The sequence below is a fragment of the Typopeltis vanoorti genome, chromosome 18 (assembly GCF_054136105.1).
Source record: "Typopeltis vanoorti isolate ZY-2024b chromosome 18, IOZ_Tvanoo_1.0, whole genome shotgun sequence".
NCBI lineage: Eukaryota > Metazoa > Arthropoda > Arachnida > Uropygi > Thelyphonidae > Typopeltis > Typopeltis vanoorti.
Window position 1 is genome coordinate 66,258,448 of NC_143566.1, and position 25,583 is coordinate 66,284,030.

The 25,583-nt window shown below is 34.4% G+C and overlaps 1 protein-coding gene across 3 annotated transcripts in view; it reads right to left on the bottom strand.

Moving 5' to 3' along the window:
* The window catches only part of LOC150096729 (uncharacterized), a 357,894-nt gene that overhangs the window by 56,916 nt on the left and 275,395 nt on the right, over positions 1-25,583 (bottom strand). For all 3 annotated transcript variants that reach the window (XM_090408396.1, XM_090408397.1, XM_090408395.1), the window contains exons 13-15: positions 14,410-14,715; positions 13,146-13,466; positions 1,157-1,247 (exon numbers count right to left, since the gene is read on the bottom strand). In XM_090408396.1, the coding sequence (XP_090264522.1) occupies positions 1,157-1,247; positions 13,146-13,466; positions 14,410-14,715 (718 nt within the window). The remainder of the gene's footprint in view (positions 1-1,156; positions 1,248-13,145; positions 13,467-14,409; positions 14,716-25,583) is intronic.

Sequence of the window (25,583 nt, forward strand, 5' to 3'; positions counted from 1 at the left end):
AAAATATTAGAAAATAGCTTTACATTGTTAGCATAACAAGAATGTATGAACAGAGCTAATCTAAGATGATATTGTCACTTAAACAGAATGTCAGAGAAAAAGTTAGCAAAAAGTGTTCAAGCATTAACTTGCTTTAAATTGAAACTTTCATCTTGGATATTTTTTCAGATCAAAAAATATGATCCATACCTTCTCACAATCATTTCTACTGACATACTGCATATTTTTCATACCTCTTTCTGCAATTTACTTCACCATTCTCCCCCAACACACACACTTATGATATATTAAATCAGGATGTAACTGAATCAACTTCACATTCACCTCATTCAGCTTGTTTGATAATATGAAGTTTGTCTTTAATAAAAATCCACGAGTCTTAAGTACACTGGCCTTGCTTTTATTTCAAACAGATTCACTTGCATTTGGGGGGTATATTATACCTAGATAAACAGTACATCTATTCAAAATGTTATACTGAATGCAACCTAGGTTTCATTATTTTATAACTACAAAAAATAAAATACCGACGAATATAAGGAGAGAGGTTAACATGCTTAAGCAAGCTCATGAGCAGTAAGTACAAAAGCAGAAGCAAGTTATATGAAGTCCTTATAATAAAATTAGTTTAATCCTTTATCCAAGTGTGAGTAAACAAAGTTTGCGCCTGAAAGTATCTTCAGGACTGGGGTAAGGTGGTACAACACCTTACCCCATTTTATATGAAGTCCTAAAAATTCGGTTCCAGTTTCTATTCTACTTCCATCTATCCACAGCTCACATTAATCCCATCTAATATCTAGGATGCATCCAACAGGTGCTTAAGAAATTTTTAGAAAGCACTTAGACAGAATAGGAAATAAAAGATTAGAAAAACAAATGTTTGAAGTAAAACATGACAAGAAAAAAAGAACCACAAGAGCACCAAGATGCAGGTAAATTATTTCTGTCAGGACAGAAAATGAATGGGTGACCATATATGGAAACGACCTAACATGCAATAGATAATTTGTAAGAAAGTTATTGATAAATTAGCAATAAAATGTGTTGGGCTATATTTATCCTATACATGTGAACAATTCTAGAGACTATTACAATAATTCATAACTGTTCTAAGATAAGTGAATTTTGCTATAGTGATTAAAAATATACTTACCAGCGTAGCAGAAGATAAAGTAAGACTACAAGCAATATTAATCCAATTGCACTGCCAACAGTTATCCCTATGATAAGTACTAAACTGATTTCTGTAAAACATGCAATATAATTTATTAGGCAATTATATTTCCATTTCACATCTAATTAAAAAAGTAAATCTAAATGAACCTGATTTCATATCATTGTAACGTTAATATATACTTGAAGTTTTCTGTATCACATTTATATTTAAATCTGTGATATTATTATTATTATTATCATTGTTGTTGTTATGTAACACCTCCAAGGAGTTCAAGAATCCACTGCAGGAGGGAACTACTCTACTCCACTATACACATTTAATCATCTCCTTCACTACACTCACTATCTGCTAATGCAGAATGAAAAGCCTGTGTTTCCAGAAGAAAAACCCTGCTATCTCCATATGAGATTAGTTAGCATACCTTCAATTGAAAAGACCCCTTAAAAGATTCCCCTCATTATGATGAGAATCGAACTCTGTTTCTTTCCAATTGAAGGGTGCAATTTCCCATTGGTCTTTCAACTGTGCTATAGTAACAAATGCCATTAGGAAACTGAGACTAGGAAAAGCTCCAGGAATGGATGGAATTAAGATCGCTATAAGATCACTGACTGACATATGTAACAAAATATACAAAACTGGACACCTGCCAAAAAATTTTAAGCACTCAATGTTCCTACCAATACCTAAAAAATCGAAGACAATCAAATGTGAAGAGTACAGAACAATCAGTCAGATAGCAAAAGTTATGTTATATATCATCCTAGAAAAAAATAAACATAAAATCAAAATGGAAATTAATGAAACACAATCTGGTTTTCAGGAAAATAAAGGAACTAGAGAAGGACTTTTCAACATCAGAACTATTATAGAAAGATGCCTAGAGAAGCAGAAAGAAGTCTACTTATGTTTTATTGACTACACAAAGGCCTTTGAAATATACAACATGAACAACTAATCAAATGCATCGGAATAGGAATAGATGGTAAAGATACCAGATTACTGATAAATCTATATTGAGAGCAAACTGCCTCAATAAAAATATCAGGAGAAATCTCAGAGGAATTCCCAGTAAAGAAGGGTGTCAGACAAGGCTGTGTTCTTTCTCCTATATCGTTTAACCTCTATACCGAAAATATCTTCCAGCAATTAGAAGAATTTAAAGGAATCAGGAATATAAACAACTTAAGATATGCAGATGATACAGTACTGCTAGCTGAAAATAAAAAAAGATCTTCAAAACCTACTAGAAGAGACTCTGAAGCTAAGTGAAAAATATGGACTTAATTTCAACTTCAAAAAAACTAAAACCATGCTGGTAACAAGAGAAAAAGGGAAAATACCCGATATAAATATTAAGATCAGAGGAAATACTTTAGATCAAGTGGAGTTATATATATTTGAGTCAACTGATTACAGAGAATGGAAAGTGTGATAAGGAAATATTAAGAAGAATAGAAATTGCTAGATCAACCTTCATTAGCATGAAAAACATTCTGACCTCAAGGGAAATTCACACAAAAAACAAGAATTAGGCTGTCCAAATGCTATGTATGGTCAACATTGCTATATGGAGCAGAAACCTGGACAATATCAAAATATTGTGAAAATAAACTAAAAGCCTTTGAGATGCAGATCCTCAGAAGAATTCTTAGAGTCCCATGGACTGCCAAAAAAACTAATCTAGAAATATTAGAGATGATTGGAGAAGATAGGAATCTGTTAAAAACCATGAAGAAAAGGAAAACCACCTACCTCGGTCATATACTAAGGCATGAATCCCTACAAAAAACACTTCTACAAGGAATGATACAAGGAAAAATAAGAAGAGGAAGACAAAGAACAGATTGGATGAGAAATATTAAGGACTGGACCTTTTTGTTCTATGAAAAATACAAAAGAGAAGCACAAAACCATACATGGTGGAAGCTCATGGCAGTCAACCTCCTGGTAGGAGATGACACCTGACAAGACAAGACAAGATAGAGACTGACACTCAGAAAATGTTGTAAACACTACATTCAATGTTCTGTGAGTAGACTATTTTTTTCCCCATATTTTTATTTATTTTTCACATATTCCAGAAACCTGCTCTAGAGACTGGAACATGGAACTTTTCTAGCCATTCAAACAAGGTAGTGGTCTCAATCTGAGCAATGATCATTTCCCACACCTAAAGCCATTCTGGAAGAATTGGGACAACTAATTACAGAGAATGGAAAGTGTGATAAGGAAACCCCAGATGGATTCAAATTCACAGTATGTTAGTGGGAGAGTGGGCATGCTACTAACCACTCAACCAATCAGGCTTTCATATCAATAATCATATAATAATCTATGTTACTAGATGTTTAATAGAAATAGAGAAAACAAAACAGAATTTATCACTCCTATATATTTCGCTCAATATATCTTGAGCTTCATTCAGGAAGAAGGCAGAAGAATTGGCTATGTTTAAATTATGAATACAAAAACGAGTCATACAACATGCACATACTTTAATGTGGCTCGGTCGGTCATAGCTGTACAAGGAGGAGGAAACACCATGAAAGTTCCAGACGTAAGTATAGTTGTAAAAATTATGAACAATTAATAGCAATGGCTTCCCAAAACTTAGAGGTAGGCATACAATCTGTGAAGCCCCACTGTCGTAAGGCTTCACAGATTCAAGAAATAGACATGTAGGCAAAATTCAAGAAATAGGAGTAAGCATGTTTCTTAGTTCTTACTTTCTCAAATCAATCCATTGTTCATGTTCTACTTTGTAATTAACTATTGCTACCATCGATGATGGTCTGTAATATTCAGGCTGAAATATATGGCCTTAAATAAATAATATTACTTATCCCTTGTGATTTTTTGTGTTAAATGAAAAAACCAGTTTACTTATATTCCTTTAGATTGTGACCTACCAAATTTCAAGTTAACACAATACTTAAAAAAGTAACTTCTTGGCATCCTGAAATTGAAATTACCAAAAATAAGTCTTGACCCTCTCTCCCATCTCACTGAATATATGGATTACCTAAAATGTACAAACCCAATAAATTCTCTCAGACCAATAGCTGATGCTACTGCTTCTCCCTTTTATAGATTATCCACAATAAGCAAAATTCTTCACTCCCCACACTGGTTATACCTATTTTTACCTTAAAAGTTCCACCCATTTTTAAGCTTCTATTGAAAATTTATGTTAAAAGACTGAGATATTATGACCAGCTTTAACATCACTTTTCTCTTCACCAATATCCTCTTGAACGACACCATAGCAGTTTAAAAAAAAAAAAATTCTTCCCTGATATCATGGATCCCTAAGAATATAAACATATAAAAAGGGAAAAGCAAAGGGTTCTCCCCCCCCTTGCTAATTTTTACATGGAGAGTTTTGAATAGCAAGCCCTTGATACATATCCACTATGCTGTTAAGATATATTGATGATGTGTTTTCAATTTGGCCTCATGGCCCAGACATTTCTCATCATCTCTGAACATCCTAGAATCCATTTTAATTGAAAAAAAGAGTAACAATAGTTATTCTTTTTTCAATTAAGGTCAAGGAAGGAATCGTGCAAAATGTTGCATTGATAGTTGAGTGGCAGCATTGAGGAGTGCTGTTCACTGAATGAGTGGGAGACACTATAAGAACACATCTTCCAAATTGTAGCCTCTTTACAGTATACAGAAAACCACACAGCAGGTATATCTACAAATTTTCTCATCTCATCTCCCTGAATTGGTTATTAAAACTATTACTACTAACAAACTTATCAATTTCATTTCAATGAGACATCCCTCAAGAATTGAACTATATTATTATTATTAGAGAGACCTGCAGGGAGTCAGAGACTCATCAAGGGAGGCCACATACTACACACACCAGCTATCGCACTTATTTTTGAATTCATTCACACTGCTTGCTCACATAACACCCAATGGCAATCCATTCCAATTATGCACTACTCTATGAGAGAAAAAAATCTAGATCTCACCCCCTTCTTAGCGGGTGAGAAATTAAAAAGTACTTCAAATGAAATCCTGTATGACCCTTTCAGAAGTTTAAGTCTCACTCATATCACCCATCTTTCTCCTGTTTACTAGTGTCTTCAGTCTACAAATTTTCAATTGGTCTTCATAATCAGTATTCCACAATCCTGATGTCATTTATTAGCACTCTCCTTTGCACTCTTTCCATTGTATGAGAATCACAACAGAAATCAGGATACCATTCATGACATGCATTGAATAGTCCAAGTGAGGTCTTATCAAGGCCTTGTAAAGAGACAAAATACCATCCTTATCTTTACAAGTCAAATTTTTTCAGCATTGCAGTTATCTTTTGAGTTGTATTTGCAATCTTCACTGCATGGTCCTGAAGTTCCTATCTACTAACACTCCAAGATCCCTGGCCTAATCAGTTTCTTCTAGTATAATTCCAACAATATAATACGACATTAGATATTTAATGGATATCAATGTTAATAATTGTAAGGTCATACACACCAAAGTGCATGATCTTAGATTTATTAACATTGAACTAACATCCATTTTCTTATGCCCGCAATTCCAGCTTATCAAATCATTCTGCAAGTACTGCACATCAGCAACATTCATGACATTCGGCAAATAGCTGTATGTCATTAATGATGTTGTCATTAATGTACTGATTGAATAACAGCAGACCAAGAACCGATCCTTGTGGTACACAATAGATTACCTCGAATCTTGCAGATTCACATCCCCATACACGACTTTGATATTGGTCAGTCAGCCATCCTCTTATCCTTGCCAATATAGTCCATAATCCAATTCCATATTCTCCATTTTAAAGCCTTCCATGTCAAAAGCCTTAGCAAAATCCAAAAGCATCATGGTGTATCCATTATTGTTGTCTAGCTCAATGGTAACATCATTATAGAATGTGAGCAAGTTGCTAAAACATGACCTTCCCTTAGTAAACTGATGCTGTTCATTGCAAAGTAGAGATTCTCTGTCAATGTATTTCTGAATGCAAACACAAACCAACTTTTCCAAAATCTTCTCTATTCCTGAGATACTGATTGGTTGATAGTTAGATATATTGGTCTTTGCACCACCCTTGCGCAATCGGATGACCATACATTCTTTCCGCTCCTGTGGAATCTTCCCCGTTCTGAGACTCAAATTATACAGCCTGGTCAAAGGAATAGCCAGTTCAGCTGAACACTCTTTTAGCATCTGTGCTGAAATCCCACCAGTTCCTATTGCAGAATTCTTATTCAGTTTGTGCAACAGCTCTAATATCTCCTCCTCATACACCTGAGTTTCTTCATCCAGTGAACTCAATATTGCATACAACAGGTTGATAGCTTTTAACAAAATGGGCACTTATCAGATGACCCTCTTCTGCATAAGTCACCCTCACACGATCTGCATCCAGTAGTTATTCTTTCATATTCATTCTTTCTTTTACTTGCAGCATGTCAATAAAATTCTTTATGGTTATCTTTAGCTTTTGCAGTTGGTCTTAATTTCCTGTTTTGTAATTCAGCATGTAATGTAACCTTCTCTGAATGGAACATTCATAAATTTAGTCACTTCCCAAGTGAATACTGCATGATCACTGTCACATATACACTGCAGTTTCTTATCTAATCATCATCATCACGAACCATGGGCTCACTACCCGTTGATGTCCGATGCCTGTTTTACTATCTTCTTCCACCTTTCTTTGTCCAGTGTCGCTTTTTGTACACCCATTCCATACCAGTCTTTTATATCGTCTATCTATTCTCTGTATGGTCTACCTCTTCTGTTTAAACCATCCAAAATGCCAAAGAAAAATGTCTGTATCTTCCGTTATAAATGTTCTTATCTAATGGCTACAATTATAACAGAATTAGAAATACTTAATCCTCGACCTTCTCTATATACAGATTATAGTAATGCAACCACTATTCCCTATGTCCAGGCAGTGGCGAGCTATAAGGGGCTTGCGTGAGCCCTTTGTTAAATTTTTCTCAAATTTGAGAGCCTCTTGTTCTTCTTGTTTAATAATCTTGTAGAACTAGAAAATACTACTGTGGAATGTATAGATGCTACTATAATTGCTACTTTAAATTTAAATGGATTTTCTGATAACTATATAAAAAATCATTTCATTGCATTTTGTTCTGATGGAGCTAGTGTAATGTTAGGAAACAAATCAGATGTTGCAATCAAACTTCTACAAAAATTTCCCAACGTTGTGATTTGGCATTGCGCTCATTGTTTACACTTAGCATTAGACGATTCGATAAAAAACGTTTAAGAAATAAATCATTTTGAAATATTTATGGATAAATTACATGTTTTTATCATCAATCATCAAAAAATCAATGAGAATTAAATACGATTGCAAAATACCTTGGTATCGAAATTTTAAAGATCGGCCGTGTGTTTGGACCACGATGGGCAGTTTGCAGTTTATGAACGGCTCTTGCTATGTGGAGAAATTACCCAGCTTTATGCAAGCATTTTGCATCGAATGATAAATGTAAGGGCTTTTTAAATCGACTTCTCAATTTGAAATTTTTAAAAGATCTAGCATTAATGATTGATATCCTACAGGAATTATATCTGTCAGAAGCTCTACAAAGTCGCAATATAAGTATTATAAGGGCTAAGTTAGGCTTTTTTTTTTCTGCTCGATGATATGAGCCCTTTGTTAAAATTTCCATAGCTCACCACTGTGTCCAGGATATATCAGAACAAAACAGCCAGAAATCGAAAAGTATTGTTTTTTCCTTATTTTTACTTGATTAATGAGATTAATTGCAGATTTTCAACTGGCACTCTCATAACAGAAAATTTTCAAAACTTTGCATTCTTTTGCTCATTCTCTGGACATTGAGAGCAACTACTAAATTGGGATGTGCATTAGCTGGTGACCAATTTTGCAGACTGAAAGGAAGCCGATTCACAATCCTGGTTCTTCCCACACCAATAAATAAAAATCTCACTACACATTGTCATGTGTATTCAAACACTTCACTTGAAGAGAGAAAGAGCTAGCCTGGTTGGCCAAGTGGTTAATGTATCTGCTCTCCATTCAAAAGGCTGCAGGTTCAAATCCTGCCAAAGGCATGGATATTTGTGATTGTCCTACTAACTAATTATCATATGTACTGCTGTGACCTGTGTCCTGGTGCAGTATGACCTTTGATGTCTTTTCACCATAAAAATCAAATTAAAATCAAAACTTGAAGAGAAGAAAAGGAAGGGGGAGAGGGGGAGAGAGATATCTGTGTGTGTGACAAATTTGATGCATAGGCAATGTGACAAACGTTGCATTGCCTGTGTGTGTATCTTGTTTATGAAAAAATGAAATGGATAAATTTTGAAAGAACGATAAAGGTGACAGAATATTCAGAACTGCATAAAAGTACTGAGCAAGATTTTAAATAGAACATAATTTATAAATGTCACAATTTTGATCAACTTCCATTTCAAACAAATAGTCAAGTTTTGCGTGTTATATTTTAATTTAAATTGAAAGGAAGCTGATTCACAATCCTTGTTCTTCCCACACCAATAAAGAAAAACCTCACTACACATTGTCATGTGTATTCAAACACTTCACTTGAAGAGAGCTGGCCTGGTTGGCCAAGTGGTTAGTGTGTAAAAGAAATTTTGTAAGCATTGTGCATGTGACTAAGTAATTTAATTTGCTTGAAGCATTTACTCTCTCTGGTAAAAACTTCAAGTAACTACATAAAGCTGTATCAAACTACATATATTTAAATTCAGACATTTTATTATAATTATGCAACATTTAAAAATAGCTAACCACTTTCTAGTCTATGATGTTAAAATATTAGAATTTGAATGAGTACTCAGCATATAATTATCCTTTCTTTAGACTCCTTATTTAAAAGTACACACATTATCCAGCAGTTTCTATTTTGATGCAATAAAGCACATGTTTCATGAGTTTATTGCGAAGTATTTGATTTTATGGAAAGCATGATAACAAGTGCTTCCTTCAAATCCTCCACCACCATCTCCAGACAGTCCTGACAAAAATCCTCCACACTACGATGCATAGACAATTCCTTATGTAATGGTTACGATCTACAAAATTTATATAACTCAAATTGTACTTAAGTTGGATTAAATTTAGTTTATTAAATTTAGTATTAAATTTAGTTTAACCCTTTATCCAAGTGTGTGCAAACAAAGTTTGTGCCTGAAAGTATCTTTAGGACTGGGGTAAAGTGGTACAACACCAGGCGACTCCTTACACACACTTGGATAAAGGGTCAAACTAAATTTATTAAATTTAGTTTTAATTAATAAATCTGCCTTGGTATCTCCACTTAGGCCTGGCTCCCACTGAAGAAACCTCAATAAAGGTCAAAACTAGCCTGGATAGTGTCCCCCCCCCCCCTTAATGCATAATATTATACATATTCGCAAGGAGATGTGTTTTGCATTATGGGAGATACTGAGATAGGAGTGTTGGTAGCTTGCTCCACCTTTGCAAGGAGCCGACCGGTGTTGTACCACTTTACCCCAGTCCTGAAGATACTTTCAGGCGCAAACTTTGTTTGCACACACTTGGATAAAGGATTAAACTAAATTTAATATAATCAAAGCAAGACTGAGGAAAGCATGCATATGCATCTCATGTGCTTCTGCCTTATCAAAGACTGCTATTTGCATACCATCTAGTAGATGGTATGCAAATAACACAGGCTGGTTAAGTAAAATTTTTTATGACTCACCATTTTCCTAGCCCTTTCTAGCCATTCAGGATAATTTGCACAAGCCTAAATTTATGTAAGTCAGGGAATGCTTATATTCCCTAAGCTGAAAGAACTCCGTTGGCAACACTTCGCTATCACTTTAAGTTTTTACTAAAGAATTACAGTAATCCCTCGACTAGTGTGTCATTTTTTTTCGATACCCAAATTCGATTAGTGCGCCTCTAAAATTTGATTATAGTGCGCCCATATATATCTTAAAAATAAATGTTACAGATTTTAAAAATTTTGTATCTATACATTTTTATGGCTAACTATTTTAAAAAATCACTCACCGGAATGAAATAAAACAATTTAGTTATCGATTTAAAGCATTTTACAAAGTTATTTTTAAAGGCATACTACCCTACTTCCATATATACTATGTTCCAAATTTTTACTGCCAAATGCAACTTCTCTCATACAACCTATGGACCAGAGGATTATCGCAACCTTTAAGGCATACTACCTGAGAAGAACATTTAAACAGGCAATAGAAGCAACATCTGGTGAGAATTATATGCCATTAGTAGAATTCTGGAAGAAATTTAATGTTAAATCTGCAATTGAAAATATTCATCAATATTGGAATGAAATTATTGCTAGCAATATGCGAGCCGTTTGGAAGCACATTCTTCCACATTGTGCAAAAGATTTTGGAAGCTTTACAAATTAAATGGATAATGTTGTTGAGGAAATTACCAACATCGGGCATGAAGTAGGTTTGATGAGATTGACAATGATAACGTCCAAGAGTTAATTAAATCTCATTCTGAAGAATCGAGCGATTCCAACCTGCTAAATTTAGATGCACAGCGGGAAGATCCCGAAGAATATGAAGAAAATTTAACCACTGATAGTCAGCCAAAAGAGATTTCACAGAAAAGATTTAAAAATATTTTTCGTACAATCAAAGTTTTTAAGCAGCAATGCTTAGAGGCTGACCCTGATGAAGAGAGAACAGTAAAATTTGCAGAAGAGGCAATAGGGCCATACCGTCGATTGTATGAAAAAAAGAAACAAAATGCCTGCCAAACTACATTAGCTCAATTCTTTGTTAAGAAGTAGAATAATAAATTTATATTCTGAATATGTTTTATGGTTGTCCTTTAACTAGGCTCTGAGACATACCCTAATTCTTTTATAAAAAAAATTAAGAGTCAAAAAAGAAATCTGAGGAACGAATTATACATTTTCCCATAGGTTATTACATTCGATTAGTACATTTTCGATTAATGCACCTGTTTAAGAAACGCGTTAGACGCACTAATTGAGGGATTGTTGTATAGTCAAATATTATTTTTAATACTCAAATGGAAAAGTAATTTCAAAATTTTACTCCATTCATGCATGGCTAGTGGGATGAAGTTTCCACCTTCATGTCAGCTGAAAACCAGACTGAGTAAAAACGCCATGTGTTCATTTTTTTCTTTCTTTTTTTTCACTTATTTTGTAAAATATGACTTAAATCAGGAAGAATTTGACCAAAATGGTGCACAATAACCAGTGTTCATAAATAAAAACTAATGAAACCTTACTTATATGAAAAAAACAAAAACAAAAAAAAACTAACAGATTCAAAATGCTTTAGGTAAAGTTTGTGGAGAACTTGGAGCATATCACAGTAGAAAGTGTGTGCATCTCTCTTCTGTGAAGATCAGACAAGTATTATATATAATTCAAGAAGTGGCAGAAATGCACTTCTTGAATTATCATCAACATTCTGCAAGAAGAAAACATGAAAGTGCATTGAAGTAAACAGTTTTCATCCACATCTAGTTTCAGAATTCTGACTGAAATTTTGAAAAGTTGCTACCAACACATCAGGGGCGAATTCTCCATGCTTGCTGTGCAAGCTAATAATAAATTTTGTTAATAAATGCATGCATTTATAAGCATTCCATTTAGGATTTTATTTTTCTATACAGAAGACGTCTTAAGCTTGCACGGCAATAATTGAGCTTTGCATTGTGTATCAAAGGCCGATGCTTGTTCGCCTAGTCAAAGCTACCTTGGCTTGCTTGGTTGTGGGAGCTTCCAGGTCCTCGCTGCAGCAATGTGATTTCATGCATGTGCATAGTCATTTAAGCTCCCTTCACATCATCTTAAACGCAGGCCATATGCAGTCAAAGTAGCTTCAGCCAGCTTTTACAAGTGTGCTTGTTGCTTAGGAAAATTAAGTTAAAACAACTTTGTATGACGATGTTATTGACCAGTTCATAAAGAACCATATTGTAGAATTTGTATTCAAGTAGCTAAATTGAAAAAGATAGAATATCATTTGTAAAATAAATGATGTATTTGTATGATTAAATGTCCTTTTAAATGGTCAGTAATTCATTATTCTGCTAATCAGACTTCAATCACACCTCCCACTCCCTGAATGATAACAAGAGCAAGCATGAATTTCAAGATCAATATTCGCCCCTGCAACACATATACCAGCTGAAAGAAGACCAGCAAGTGGCTCTTAAGAAGACTTCAGAAATACAACATTATGAGATTGAAGGCAACCAAGTTTTTGAATAGAAATATTGCCACAGACAAAATACATATAGAATTTTGTGCAAGAAGTGAAATCAATCCTTGTAGTAAAAATCAAACTTTTTCTCATTTAAAATAATCGTTGGCATGAACAACTGGCTAAATTAATGATGATAATGGCTTATAACAAGGTTAACCATAACAGCAGCATACTATAGAAAGATTCTGTAAGAAATTTCAGCCCAAAAATGTAACATGTTGCTGGAGTCCACATTTTGCACACCAATGCAATATCGTGCGTTTCTTGTGAAGTATCTGATCTTACAGAAAAGCATGGATAGCAATGCCCCCCCCCCAAACAGTCCTGACAAAACCTCCAGACTCTGCTGCATTCCCCAAGTTGAAAGAACTCTGTTGGATTTCTGCTAAAATGCTTATCAAATACATAGACAAAACAAGGCTTGCTGACAGGAAAACAAGACTTATCCAAATGTTGAGCAATATGATAAAGCAAAATGTACATTGCATGCTTATAAATGCTCCCTCCCCACTTCTTTGTTAAATGTTTGCTTAAACAACAGGAGTACAGTGTACAGAACTTTGAAATGTTCTAAAAATATAAATATCAGAAAAACAAAAGTAATCTTCACGAGAAAGTCTTTCATTAAACTATTAAAAATACATTAAAATAAACAATTTAATCAAAAAAAAGGATTATTCACCTTCTCCATTGAAATAACACAGCCTAGCTTTAGCACGTGTACTTGCATCACCTTCCAAACGGTGTTTTTTCTTAATATTTATTGCAGTTACACGAAAAAAATATGTAATTCCATGCTTCATAACAGAGCATTCTGGAACAAAATACATGACTGTTTCATGTATTTCATAGGATGTGTTTTTCATTTCCCCATCTTCTTCCCATTCAATTGCTACAACAAAAATGTCTATGGGTCCATTTGGAGAACTTGGAAAATCCCAATAAATTTTTGCTAATGTAGAATTAATTTCGTCCGTTCGAGGCTGATCTACTGGTCCAGGAACTATTACAAAGAGAAAATAATAATAATAATAATAAATAAATAAAATGTGACTGTATATTATATATGTTACTATTAAAGATTTAGCATTTCTCTTGAGTATTTTAACATGATACAGCTGTTAATCAAGAAAAATTAATACTGGAAAGTTAAATTTATAATTAAATAGTTTGGTTCTATAAAAAACAAGAAAAAATTACAGAACCAGTGCATGTAACTAAATATATTAAAAATAATGTTATTTCTACATTAATGTGACTAGTGATTCATTGATGAAGAAAAGGTGGCAAGGGAAAAGGTGGCACACCTTTTGGCAACTCCTATAGGTAAAGATGACCTCGCTTTTGCTTCTGCCCAGTATCTCCAACTCTGGGCCTGGCTCCCACTGAAGATACCTCAATAAAGGTCGAAACTAGTCTGGGTAGTGGCCAATCCCTTAATGCATAACATTATACATATCCGCAAGGAGATGTGTTTTGCATTATGGGAGATACTGAGATGGGAATGATGTTAGCTTGGTCCACCTTTGCTATGAGTTTCCCGGTGTTGTACTACCTTACCCCAGTCCTAAAGATATTTTCAGGCACAAACTTTGTTTGCTCACACTTAGATAAAGGATTAAACTAAATTTATTATAGTGATTCATTGAATTTTTGGCTTTGGAATAACTTGTTTATAAACCATACTATTTAATTATAAAGTAAACTTTCTAATATTAATTTTTTTCCTGATTAAGAGGCATTTATGGTAAAACACTCAAGAGAAATTAGCAGTTAATTATGAAAACTATTCAAGAATAATCTAAATTTAAGCAAGTAACAGAATGATGAACTGAAAGTTAAGATTATCAAAGAGTATCCTATTTTTACATAAGTCTATATCATGTTCATCATTCATTTGCATGAAAGTTATATTTTGTCAGCAAAATAATAATCAATTTATTTACCTCCAATGTCTGTTAAAACATAAACAGGTTCAGAATCTGATGAACAGGCCATTTCAACACAAGCTCTTAACTGGATGCTGTAATTGGTGTAATAGGAAATTCCAGAATGCAAGATTTTACTATATCTATCTTCTGGTTTCTTGGTAAAATTTTTAAAATCTTCTTGATGATCATTGTATGTGTCACTATATTTAATAATATAACGACTGATTTTTCCATTTGGATTAGCAGGGGAATTCCAAGATACGTGTATACTGGTACCATTAATAACTTGAGCAACCACATTTTGTGGGGGATCAGATGGAGCTATGAAAACATCAAGGAAAAAATTAATGTTAGATGTCAACTTAATATACAAAGTTTATTCATAATATGTACAGAAGGAGTTTGGACATAACATATTACATTACTCCATCTTAAATCAAAACTATCAGCATTTCAGAATTACTCTTAATCATATTCTGAAATACTTCAGTATAAAATCATAACAGAATACTAGTATAAGACTATTACACTTTTTTTATATAATGTTCGTCAAGTAGCTTTATTTTATCGTCCTACATGTTTCGCCAATTTTTCTATCGGCATCTTCAGGGAATACAAACTAGTAAGCTATATGAAGGTAACAGACTAGGTTATAACTAATGGTTCTGATTCATACAAAAAATTAGTATTGAATGAGACAATGCGCGTCTCGGGAACGTGATTTATTCGTTATGGCTCATGATGTAATTGTCATGAAAGTTCATTTCTTTGATGTTTAATGATCTGATTAAAGCTTTCCAAATTTCTGGTAAGGTTAGACCTTGATTCTTGTTTAGGTTTTCACTTTTACAGGCGACTGTAGCTGCTTCCTTGAAGGTTCTTGAATGGTAGTTATCTTCTATATAGGGCATAAGGCTCTTATCCCACTCAATGTGATGGTTAGTAGAGGCAAAGTGGCAAGAAAGGCCTGAAATGTCTTGTCTGTTGTTTCTGACATATAGGATATGTCAGAAACAACAGACAAAGCTTCTAGAGGTCTGACCTACATAACTAATACCATATGAGCAAGGTATATTATATGCTCCAGAGTACTTGTAGAATGGATGAGGATCTTTCGGTGATCTTAAAAATTTCCGAATAGTGTTGATTGGCTTGAATGCCTCTGATATTATGTGGTTTTAGAAGGTTAGCTAATTTTTTAGAAATGCTGCTGACAAATGGAATAGTAATAGTACTGATGTATTGGATGTTATCACGTTGTCTATGTGGTATATCAGTCAAGAGAATCTTGTAGTCTTTTTAGATAACCATTTAAAGCTAGTTCTCTGGATATTGTAGTTAATTCCATTTGTAGGTCATTCTTATCTGTTGTGTACTGTATAGCTTTTTTCTTGAGCATATGGATAATGCTAAGTTTCTGAGCTATATGATGAGATGAGTTGAAATGGAGGTAACGTCCAGTATTTGTAGGTTTTCTATAAACAGATAGGTTGATACTATTATTGGTTTGTTTCTTTATTAGGATGTCAAGGAATAGCAGTTTTCCATCTTTTTTCAATTTCTAATGTGAATTTGATGGTATGATGGAAACTATTGATTTGGTTAAGGTAATCCATTAGTTCTTCTTTCGCATGATCCCAAATGAGAAAGATATCATTCACATATCTGTACCAAATTTTCAGTTTTGGAATGATGTGGGATAAGATTTTTTCTTCTAGATCTTCCATGAATAAGTCAGCACAAGGAGGAGAGAGGGGACTACCCATGGCTAATCCGGTGAGTTGTTTGTAGACAGTTTTTTGCCAAATAAAATAGAAGTTAAACAGTGATTAAACAAAGTAGTGATGTTTCTTGGGAACAAGTTGTTTAAGATGTTGATGACTTCAACCACTGGAATGTTTGTAAACAGAGATGTAATGTCTAGGCTTGCTAGTATATCCTCTTCATAGATAGGGATGTTTTTTATTTTATCTATAAAATGTTGTGAGTTTTTAATATAAGTATCCGAGACGTGAATGTGTTGTAAAATCTTAGCAAGGTACTTGGACAGTTGGTAAGTGGGAGAATAGATTCCGTCAACTATTGGACGTAATGGTATACCTTCTTTATGAATTTTAGAAACGCCATACAGTCTAGGAGTTAGTGGTGCATTGATTTTAACTTTCTTATTACTTCTATAGGCCAGTTAGTCATTCCACGTAATAGTTCATTGGTGTCATTATGGTTTTTTATGGTCAGATTTCTATTGAGAACTTCACAGACAGACCTGTCAGATAATAGATTTTTAATTTTAATTTTTTTTTTTTTTTTTTGCTACCAGAGCCTTTAATATTTTGTAAATCGATAGACTTTGATAGACTAGACTGATGTGGCACATCACCGAGCATAGGAGTGACCATACGGCATCTGTAGATGCCCAGTGAAGATTTTGTGCGTGTGTGTGCGCGCGCAATAGAGTTCTTATCCCATTTAATTTTCTTAGAATTAGAGGCATATATTTTCAAAGATGCAAGTAGAATCAGTGTTCAATTTCTGTGTTCAGTTTTCTCATGTGATGGCATTTAGTAAATATGTGCCATTTAAAATTTTAAATGAAATCAAAGTGAATATCATGCTAATAATAGCCTTCCTGAAAAAACTCAAGAAAATTACACATAAGAAATTGCAGAATTTTCAAATGTTAATTACATTGGCTTCTCTTTCCCATATCACGCTTCAGCAATTATTAAATTAGTCACATACTCATTAAGCTAAAAAGATATCACTAATTGGTTATTCTTATCAATGCTTTTTTTTGTAATAGTGCTGCAGTTTATCTTTTATAATAAATTGGAATTTTAAAAATAGTGTAGTGAATACTGTTACTACTGGCTTGATTGGCTAAATGGCTAGAGAGTCTTCAACTGGCCATGGATTCAATCTCACTGTTTAATATTTGATCTCCAGAACAGGGTTTCCAGATTACCTAATCCTTAACCCGAATATACACGAGAGTGGTCTGAAAAGTTCTTGGCCTAACAATGAAAAAACGAATTTATAATTTCAAAATTATTTTTATTTTTCAACATAATCTCCATTAAGACTTATATATTTATTCCAGTGATACTCCAGTGATTTTATCCTGTCCCTGTAGTTCTCAGTAAGATCTGCAAATTACTCCTCTACAGTTGCAATCACCTCTTGATTTGAAAAAAAAATGCTGACCAGCAAGGAAGAGATAGAAGTCAGAGGGAGCCAAATCTGGGGAATAGGGTGGATGTTCCAAGAATTCATAGTGCAGATCCCTTAATTTTCCTATTGCCAAAACACCTTTGTGGGCAGGTGCATTGTCCTGATGAAAGATGATTTGCAAACCGGATCTTTTCTCCCAAATTTTTTTGTCAAGTCTGGTTAAAAGATCGGAATAATATTCCCCGGTTATTGTTTTACCCTTTTCAAGATAATTCATAAACAAAATGCTTTTAGCATCCCAAAACACTGATGCCATGACTTTTCCTGCTGATGGAACCGACTTTGTCTTCTTTGGTGCTGAACAACTGGCTTCTGTCCACTGTTTTGACTGCTGTTTGGATTCTGGTGCGTAATGGTGAATCCAAGTCTCATCCATAGCAAAGCAAAAAATAAGTTTTATTCTTGTTAAAATTCTCCAAGCACTGTTCAGAGATTTTCATGCGAGTGCATTTTTGATCTGCTGTGAGCAAGCGCAGCACCCATCTTGCGCAAAGCTTTTTCATTTGCAATTCATCATGCAAAATATATCCTATGTGTTCTTTCACCTGTAGTCTCAGCAATTTCATGCACTTTGACTCGCCGGTCATCCAGTACCATATCATGCGCTTGATCAATGATTAACTGTCAAAAACAAAGGAGAAGAGTGCCCATAAACTTTTATGAACTTCAAATGAATTTCTTTTGGCTTTAAATCTTCTTTTATAAAGAATTTTATAACATGACGATACTCCATTTTATCCATTTCAAGGGATACAAACAACACTTTTGCTTCACACAGCAGTATAAAACAAACTACTTGATAGAATGACTTGCAATTTCACATGGATGCTTATGACAGATGTACCAACTTAGAAAATAAAAAATCTTGCCGATAGTGCTGCCATCTATGATCGAGGCCAAGAACTTTTCAGACCACTGTTGTATATAGATTCTCTGTCAACCCATTTCTGTATGTGAACACTTATCAACTTTTCAAAAATCTTTACCACTTGAGACAAACTGATAGATTTACAGTTAGACACACCAGCCTTATGCAATGGGATTATTATGCATTCTTTCTGCTCCTATGGAATCTTTTCAGTGCTGAGACTAAAATTATACAACTAGGTCAAAGGCACAGCCAGTTCAGCTGAAAAATTAGTATCTGTGCTGATATGTCATTAGCCCTACTGCTGAATTCTTATTCAGTGTAAAAAAACAGCTCTGTTACCACATCCTCATACACTTGAGTTTTTTCATTGAGCTTATGTTGAATCATCTCATCTCATCCACTTGATAATGGGTTGAGTCCACTAAGAAGAAAGGTTCTCCACTTATCGTGATCTTTAGCCATCTCACTCATAACTCTATAGCTGGGTAGATGGGAATGTACTTTCAGCAACTTTATCCAAGTACTTCTTGGTCTGCCTCTAGGTCTTTTTGTTCCTATATATCCATTCAGAGCTAAATATGGGAGTCTATGAGGGGCCATTCTCTGAATATGACCAAACCATCTCAGTTGATGCTTAATGATTATGTCTATTATATTATCTGGGAAGTTTAAATATCTGTTCTGACTTGATCATTAGTCCTGTGTTCCATCCAGTGGGTGTTATTAATTTTTCTGAGGCATTTCATTTCAAATGTTTGAAGTTTCTTGATTGGTTGTTGAGTTAATCTACAAGCTTCTGAAGCAATAAGTAGCCGTTGGGATATTAATTGATTTATATAATTTTAATTTTAGACTCATTGGGATTTTTTTATTTTTCCATATTTTGTTAAGTTTATTCATGTTGGTCCAACCTAGGCTTAGCCTGTGTTTTACTGTTTCCATATTGTTGAGGTTACTAGATATAAGATTGACAAGATAAACATATTTATTAACGTGTTCCAGCAGATGATTTTCGAGATTTATAGAAATATTTTCTTCTTCTCTACCTATCTTCATTATTTTTGTTTTATGATGATTTATTTTCATACTGTAAGTTTTACAAGAGTCATTTACAATATTAATAGTTTTTTCTAGCTGTGGTTTAGAATCTGCTAAAATAATGATATCATTCACATATTTTATGTGATTAATGTTGGTACTATTGATTTTTACACCTGGTTCATCAGCTATGGTTTTACAGACTTCTTCTAGGAAGATGATAAAGAGTTGAGGTGAGAGAGGGCATCCCTGCATTACTCGACTCTGAAATCCTCGGTTTTAATGTTGTTCATTTTAATAAAAGCTTTGGTGTCTCCATAATAATTTGTAATAAATGTTAAATATCTGAATCCACTTTTATGTTTTTTAGGATAGTGATCAATTTGTTTCTATTAACTGAATCAAAGGCTTGCTTAAAATCTATAAAACAACAGTATATGGGCAGGTTATATTCCCAATATTTTACTGCTATATTATTAATGGTGAAGATATGGTCTATGGTGGATCTATGTGGCCTGAATCCTGCTTGGTTTTCCTCTATAATTTTTTCTGTAAGCACCTCTGTTCTCTTTTGTATAATTCGAATGAATAGTTTATAATGACTTAAGAGTGTTATGGGTCTATAATTTTCACATATTCTTTTGTCTCCTTTTTTGTGAATTGGTATAATAATTCCTGTTTTCCAGTTCAGTTGGCATTACTCCAGTATAAAGAATTTGATTAAATAAATTCTTTAAGAAATTAATAGCTTCCTTGCCACCATATTTCCATAGAGATTTCATCTTTACCTGTAGCTTTTGAAAGTTTCATTTGGTTTAATTGCATTTATAATTTCTGCTGGTTATGGGTGGAGCCTTTTCATATATCATCTTTTCTGTTATACTTTCTTCCTCCTGTTCTTTTTGAAATAACGTTTGATAGTAGTCCTTCCAAATTATTTTAATATTTTGTATTGACCCAGTTTCTAGATTGTTTTTATCTTTCATTGTTAATGGTTTATCTTTATAGATCTTAGTTAATTCTTTGATAATTTTGTATACCGTTTTATTATCATTTCTTTTATTACCTTCTTTGCACAGTTTTGCTTTTTCCTCCAACCAGTTATTTTTGGCAGATGTGCACATTTTATCAATTTTGTTTTTAAGATTCTTATAATGTTGTTTATTTTCTTCTGTATTTTTTATATTTAATATATGCTTTGCTGTTCTTTTTTCTTCTAAAGTATTTAGAATTTCAGGGGTTATCCATTCATGACTTGGTCTTGATATTGTACCAAGTATGCTTCTTATAGTACTTGTAACAATTTTTTTACCTTGATTCCATGTATTTTCTATATTGTCATAGGAAAATTTGCTATTAGTGTCTGATAGTTATCTTGCATAGATTTCTCTTTCAGTTTTGACAGGTCCACTTTGTTGATAGGAGCTCATGATTTATGATACTTGAATTTTAGTTTAATTTTTGCTGCAAGCAGTTCATGGTCAGTGTCGAGTCTGGAGTTTTTAAAGTTCTAACATTCTGCACTGATGATTTCCAATTGCGTTTGATTAGAATGTAATCAATACAGTTCTTTATTGTACCATCTGGTGAGGTCCACGTATATTTGTGGGAAGGCTATGGAAAAAAAGGGTATTACAAATAAATAGATTGTTTGCTTTACAAAATTCTAATATTCTTTCTCCTCTTTCATTTCTGTTATCAACTCCGAACCTGCCCATCACATCCTCCATGCCTGGGGTAAACTTCCCAATTTTGGCATTAAAATCACCAATCACTATTAATATATCTTTCTTATTGGTCTTGTCTATTAGATCTTACAACTTTATCATAGAAGGTATCGATTTCTTCATCTTCATGTGACTGGTCAGGGGCATAGATTTGAATTATTGTTAAGTGAACATTTTTTTCTTTACCTTTTTAATCTGATAGTGATCATTCTTGGGCCATGTGGTTCCATGACTGCATTTTGTAGCCTATTGTTCACTAAAATGGCAACTCCTTCTCTATGTATATTGTTGTCCTCTCTGCCCAAGTAGAATAGTTTTCCTGAATTTAGGTTTATAACTCCTTCTGTCCAATGGGTTTCAGCCAAGCCTACAATGTCTCATGTAATCCTAGCAAGTTCTTTTTCAATCAAATTTATTTTCCCAGGTTTCAGCAGTGTCCTTATATTTAAGGTTAAGAGATGCGAAGCTCTATTGGCTGGCCACATACTAAACTTCTCGGCTGCTCCCTGTGATCTAGGATCAGTCGTGTCAGTTTCCTCGGATGCAGTAGTATTCTCTTGACACAGTGGAGACTCCTGATTCATAGGGTTGAATGGCAGAATAATGCAGCCGGCTTGCCACTCCTCTGCTGCATCCTTTGGTCCACGACTCCTTATTCTTTATTCGGAGCAACCCATTGGGGTTTCCCTCATCTGCCACCCGAAGGACGCGCCTGGAAGGAGTCAGGTCTCCCCCAGGCCTGGGGGAGACCTGATGGGTGCTAATGGTTGCTAATCGGTTGAAAATGGGTGCTAATCAGTTGAACAATCTCCTCTGCATCTGCCAACTATGCACCAACAACATTCATTTTTGTATTTTGTATTTGTATTTTGAGGATCTCTCACATGAGAGATCCTCAAAATACAAACAAAAGTAAATGAGTACTACCATGCAAAAATCTCAAATGTCAAAATTTAAATTAACCAGGAAGAATAACCATTTGAGAGAATTTCAAAAGCCCTATATAAATCAATAATTTTATAGCATACTTTTAATTTGATAATACTTTCATATTCTTTACTTTATAAAATTGCTTTTTTTAAATATTTTATATGGAAGAAAAAAAAAAACAAAAAAAAAACAGGAGGTGTAAGAAGAAGGTTGTGCATGCCTCACCTATGGGTGCACTTCAGCTTTATTATTATACAGCCATAACCATTACCTCTGTCTTTTCTTTGTGCTTCCCCCCCCCATTTCTATGAAGTCCACTGCCTCATCACATGGGAAGCCCACATCAACTATCACTGATAGAATGGGATATCACATTTCTTCTTAAATTTCTTCACCAACACACAACTTTCTCTAGCAACCAATTTCACTCATTTACCACTATCCAAACAAAAAAAAATAGTCCTTACACTGTTATCTCCGTCCAATCATGTATTACAAAATTTCTTTAGTATCTACTCATAAAACCCCCTTTATTTAGTAACTTGTGTTTCCATCATATTCCCCTCCTTCAACCATATATTAGCTAAACACTAACTCATCAATCTCCAAGTCTATTATTCTCAAAGGCATCATTCCATAAAAATCTTCATTTTGTTCACTCACTCCGATCCTCTCTGTCACTTCCACATCACCAAGAAACCAAACAACAAAATCTGTGCACAATAATCCAAATGAAGTAGCTCTTTTCTCAAGAATTCAAAAATAAAGGATAATAACTTCTTTATCTCTTCTTGTCACGATGATTTTTAACATCCAAGTGATCCTTTGAGAATACACCGTCTGCTTTTGCAGTATGTCTTTGGAACTTCAACTTTGTCCACATTATCCCCAAATCCCCAGCTTCTTCAATTTCTTGAGTAAGTTCATCTATGCAAAACACAGTTTGTAGTTTTTCATCCCAAAGTACATAATATTACATTTCGACAAACTGAACTGGTAGCCTTATCCTTTGTTCAAATTTATCCAAACTATTTAGATCATCCTGCAATCTCTAAATCTTTATTAACTACTGCTTATCTCAGTTTAGCTGGCAAATGAATGGGTTACCCCCCCCCTCAAATTATTCCCAATATCACTGATACAAGCTGAATAGCAGCAATCCAGTTTAGAGCCCTGGAGTCACTGTTGGTCACCTGCCTACTCTCTGATGTCTGTGGATCAGTCACTCCCTTCTCCATGTCACCTGTTTCATGTCCAACCTCATTTGCACCAACTAGTGTAATAGTTTAATGCAGTAACTGTCAAACACTTTTGCAATTCCAGCAATATAATAGTGTAGCCATTTCCTTATCCAACTCAGCTGTCATTTTATTGTAGAACATGAATAAATTAGTAAAACAAGACCTTTCCCTTCATAAATTATCCAAGAGAAACTTGGATGTCTGAGAAGGATGATGTCAGGAATAGAAAGGAAAGGATATACAATTTTCCAGAATAGTCATGTGAAAAGAGAAGGGGGAGTGCTGTTAATGATTGCAGAAGAATTCTGTCCACAAAGTCTGGAAGCTGATAAGACATGCACAGATTTTGAATCTGTGTGGTGTGAAGTTGAAATTAACAGACTAGTATATCTGACAGGATGCTGTTTTAAGCCAGGGAATGCAGAGAATACTGATTGTGAAATGTTTAGGCAAATTGGTTGGGCATATAAAAAGAATTACAGGAATATAGAATGGAAGGAGAAGAATAGTGTATGGGAACAAGGAGAGTGAGCAGTTGAATTTCTGAGAGGAAAAATATCTTAAGTAGTATGTGACTGAAGCAACTAGAGGCTTTCAATGTTTTAGATTTGGCGATAACATCACAAGATGTAGTTGTTAATAAGGTGCTGGTACTGCTACCAGTTGGTGAGAGTGATCATGAGGTACTTGTTTGGGAAGTGGTGAAACAAGAAAAGGTTACTGCCAAAAATGAATATATGTGGAAGTATAAAGCAGGTGATTATAGAAAGCTCTGTAGTCAGTCAGCATCAGTAAATTGGGTAGATGAGCTGAGCAGAAAATATGTTGACAGTGCATGGGAATTGCAAGGCACTATCTGACACAAGCAATGTATAACTGCATATCAAGGATTAAACAAGTAAATAGATTAGGAGAGAAATGGATGAACAGTGAAATCAAACAAGCTGTGCTGGAAAAGAAAATGTTATGGATGAGGTACAAGACAGTTGGTGGTGACTGGACACATGAAGAGTATAAAATGCAGGCTAGGAAGGTGACAAGCATGGTAAAGAAAACAAAAGGTGCAATATTGTCAGGTCAAGGGAGTTTTTTGCTATATGACAAGCAAGAGAAATAATTATGGCAGGCTGACACTGGCAGACAGTCATGGCAACAGAGTGACTGTTGCAAAAGAAATAGTGGAATTATTTAACAAACACTTCATTAGTGTATATCATATGTAAATGATGTGGTGCAATATATATAGAAGGGAGACAAATATTAGGAGAATTGGAAGTGAAAGAATCAGATGTTAATAAGGCTGTGGGAATGGATGACATATCACCACATAATCTTAAAGAATGTGCACAATAGTTAGCTATGCCCTTGACCTGCTTGTAAAATGTAAGTCTTGCGATGGGTAGGGTTCCTAAAGAGTGGAAAGAAGGCAAAATATTACCACTCTAAAAGCATGGTTCTAGGATAGAAGTTACCAATTACAGATCAGTCTGTATAACTGCAGCTGTAGTCAAGGTGTTGGAGAGATTGGTTAGGAATGGAATACAGGATTGGGTTGATAGTCATAGCATTCTTTATGATGGTCAGCAAAGATCTGTAAAGTGTAAGCCTTGTTTTAGAATTTACTTACATTTTATGATAAGGTAACGAGTGTGTTAGATAAGGGAGAATCATATACAGATATTTTTGGGCTTTGCAAAAGCGTTTGATAGATTACCACATGATAAGTTGGTGCATAAGCTGCAGAGGATGGGAATAGATAGTATATTGGTTAAATGAATCAAAGACTGGCTCAGTGAACGATATCAGCAAGTTGTATGATGTAGTAGTGTCTCAAAAAAAGAGGGTAACCAGTGGCGTGCCCCAGATTTTTGTTCTTGGGGCCCCTGCTGTTTAGCTTGTCTGTAAATGATATATCATGTGGAGTGACTGGAGATCTTCAGCTGTTTGTTAATGATGCAAAGTTGGGGAGAATTATAAGTACCACTGCTGGTTTTCATTCCCTTCAGGAAGATTTGAATAGGCTTTTGACTTGGACAAAGGGAGTAGGTTGTAGTTTTAATACTGCAGGAAGTGGATGACATTCAAAATTTGGGAGTGATGGTTGACAGTAGACTGAAGTTTAGAGGGCATATTGCAAGTGTTGCAAAGCTA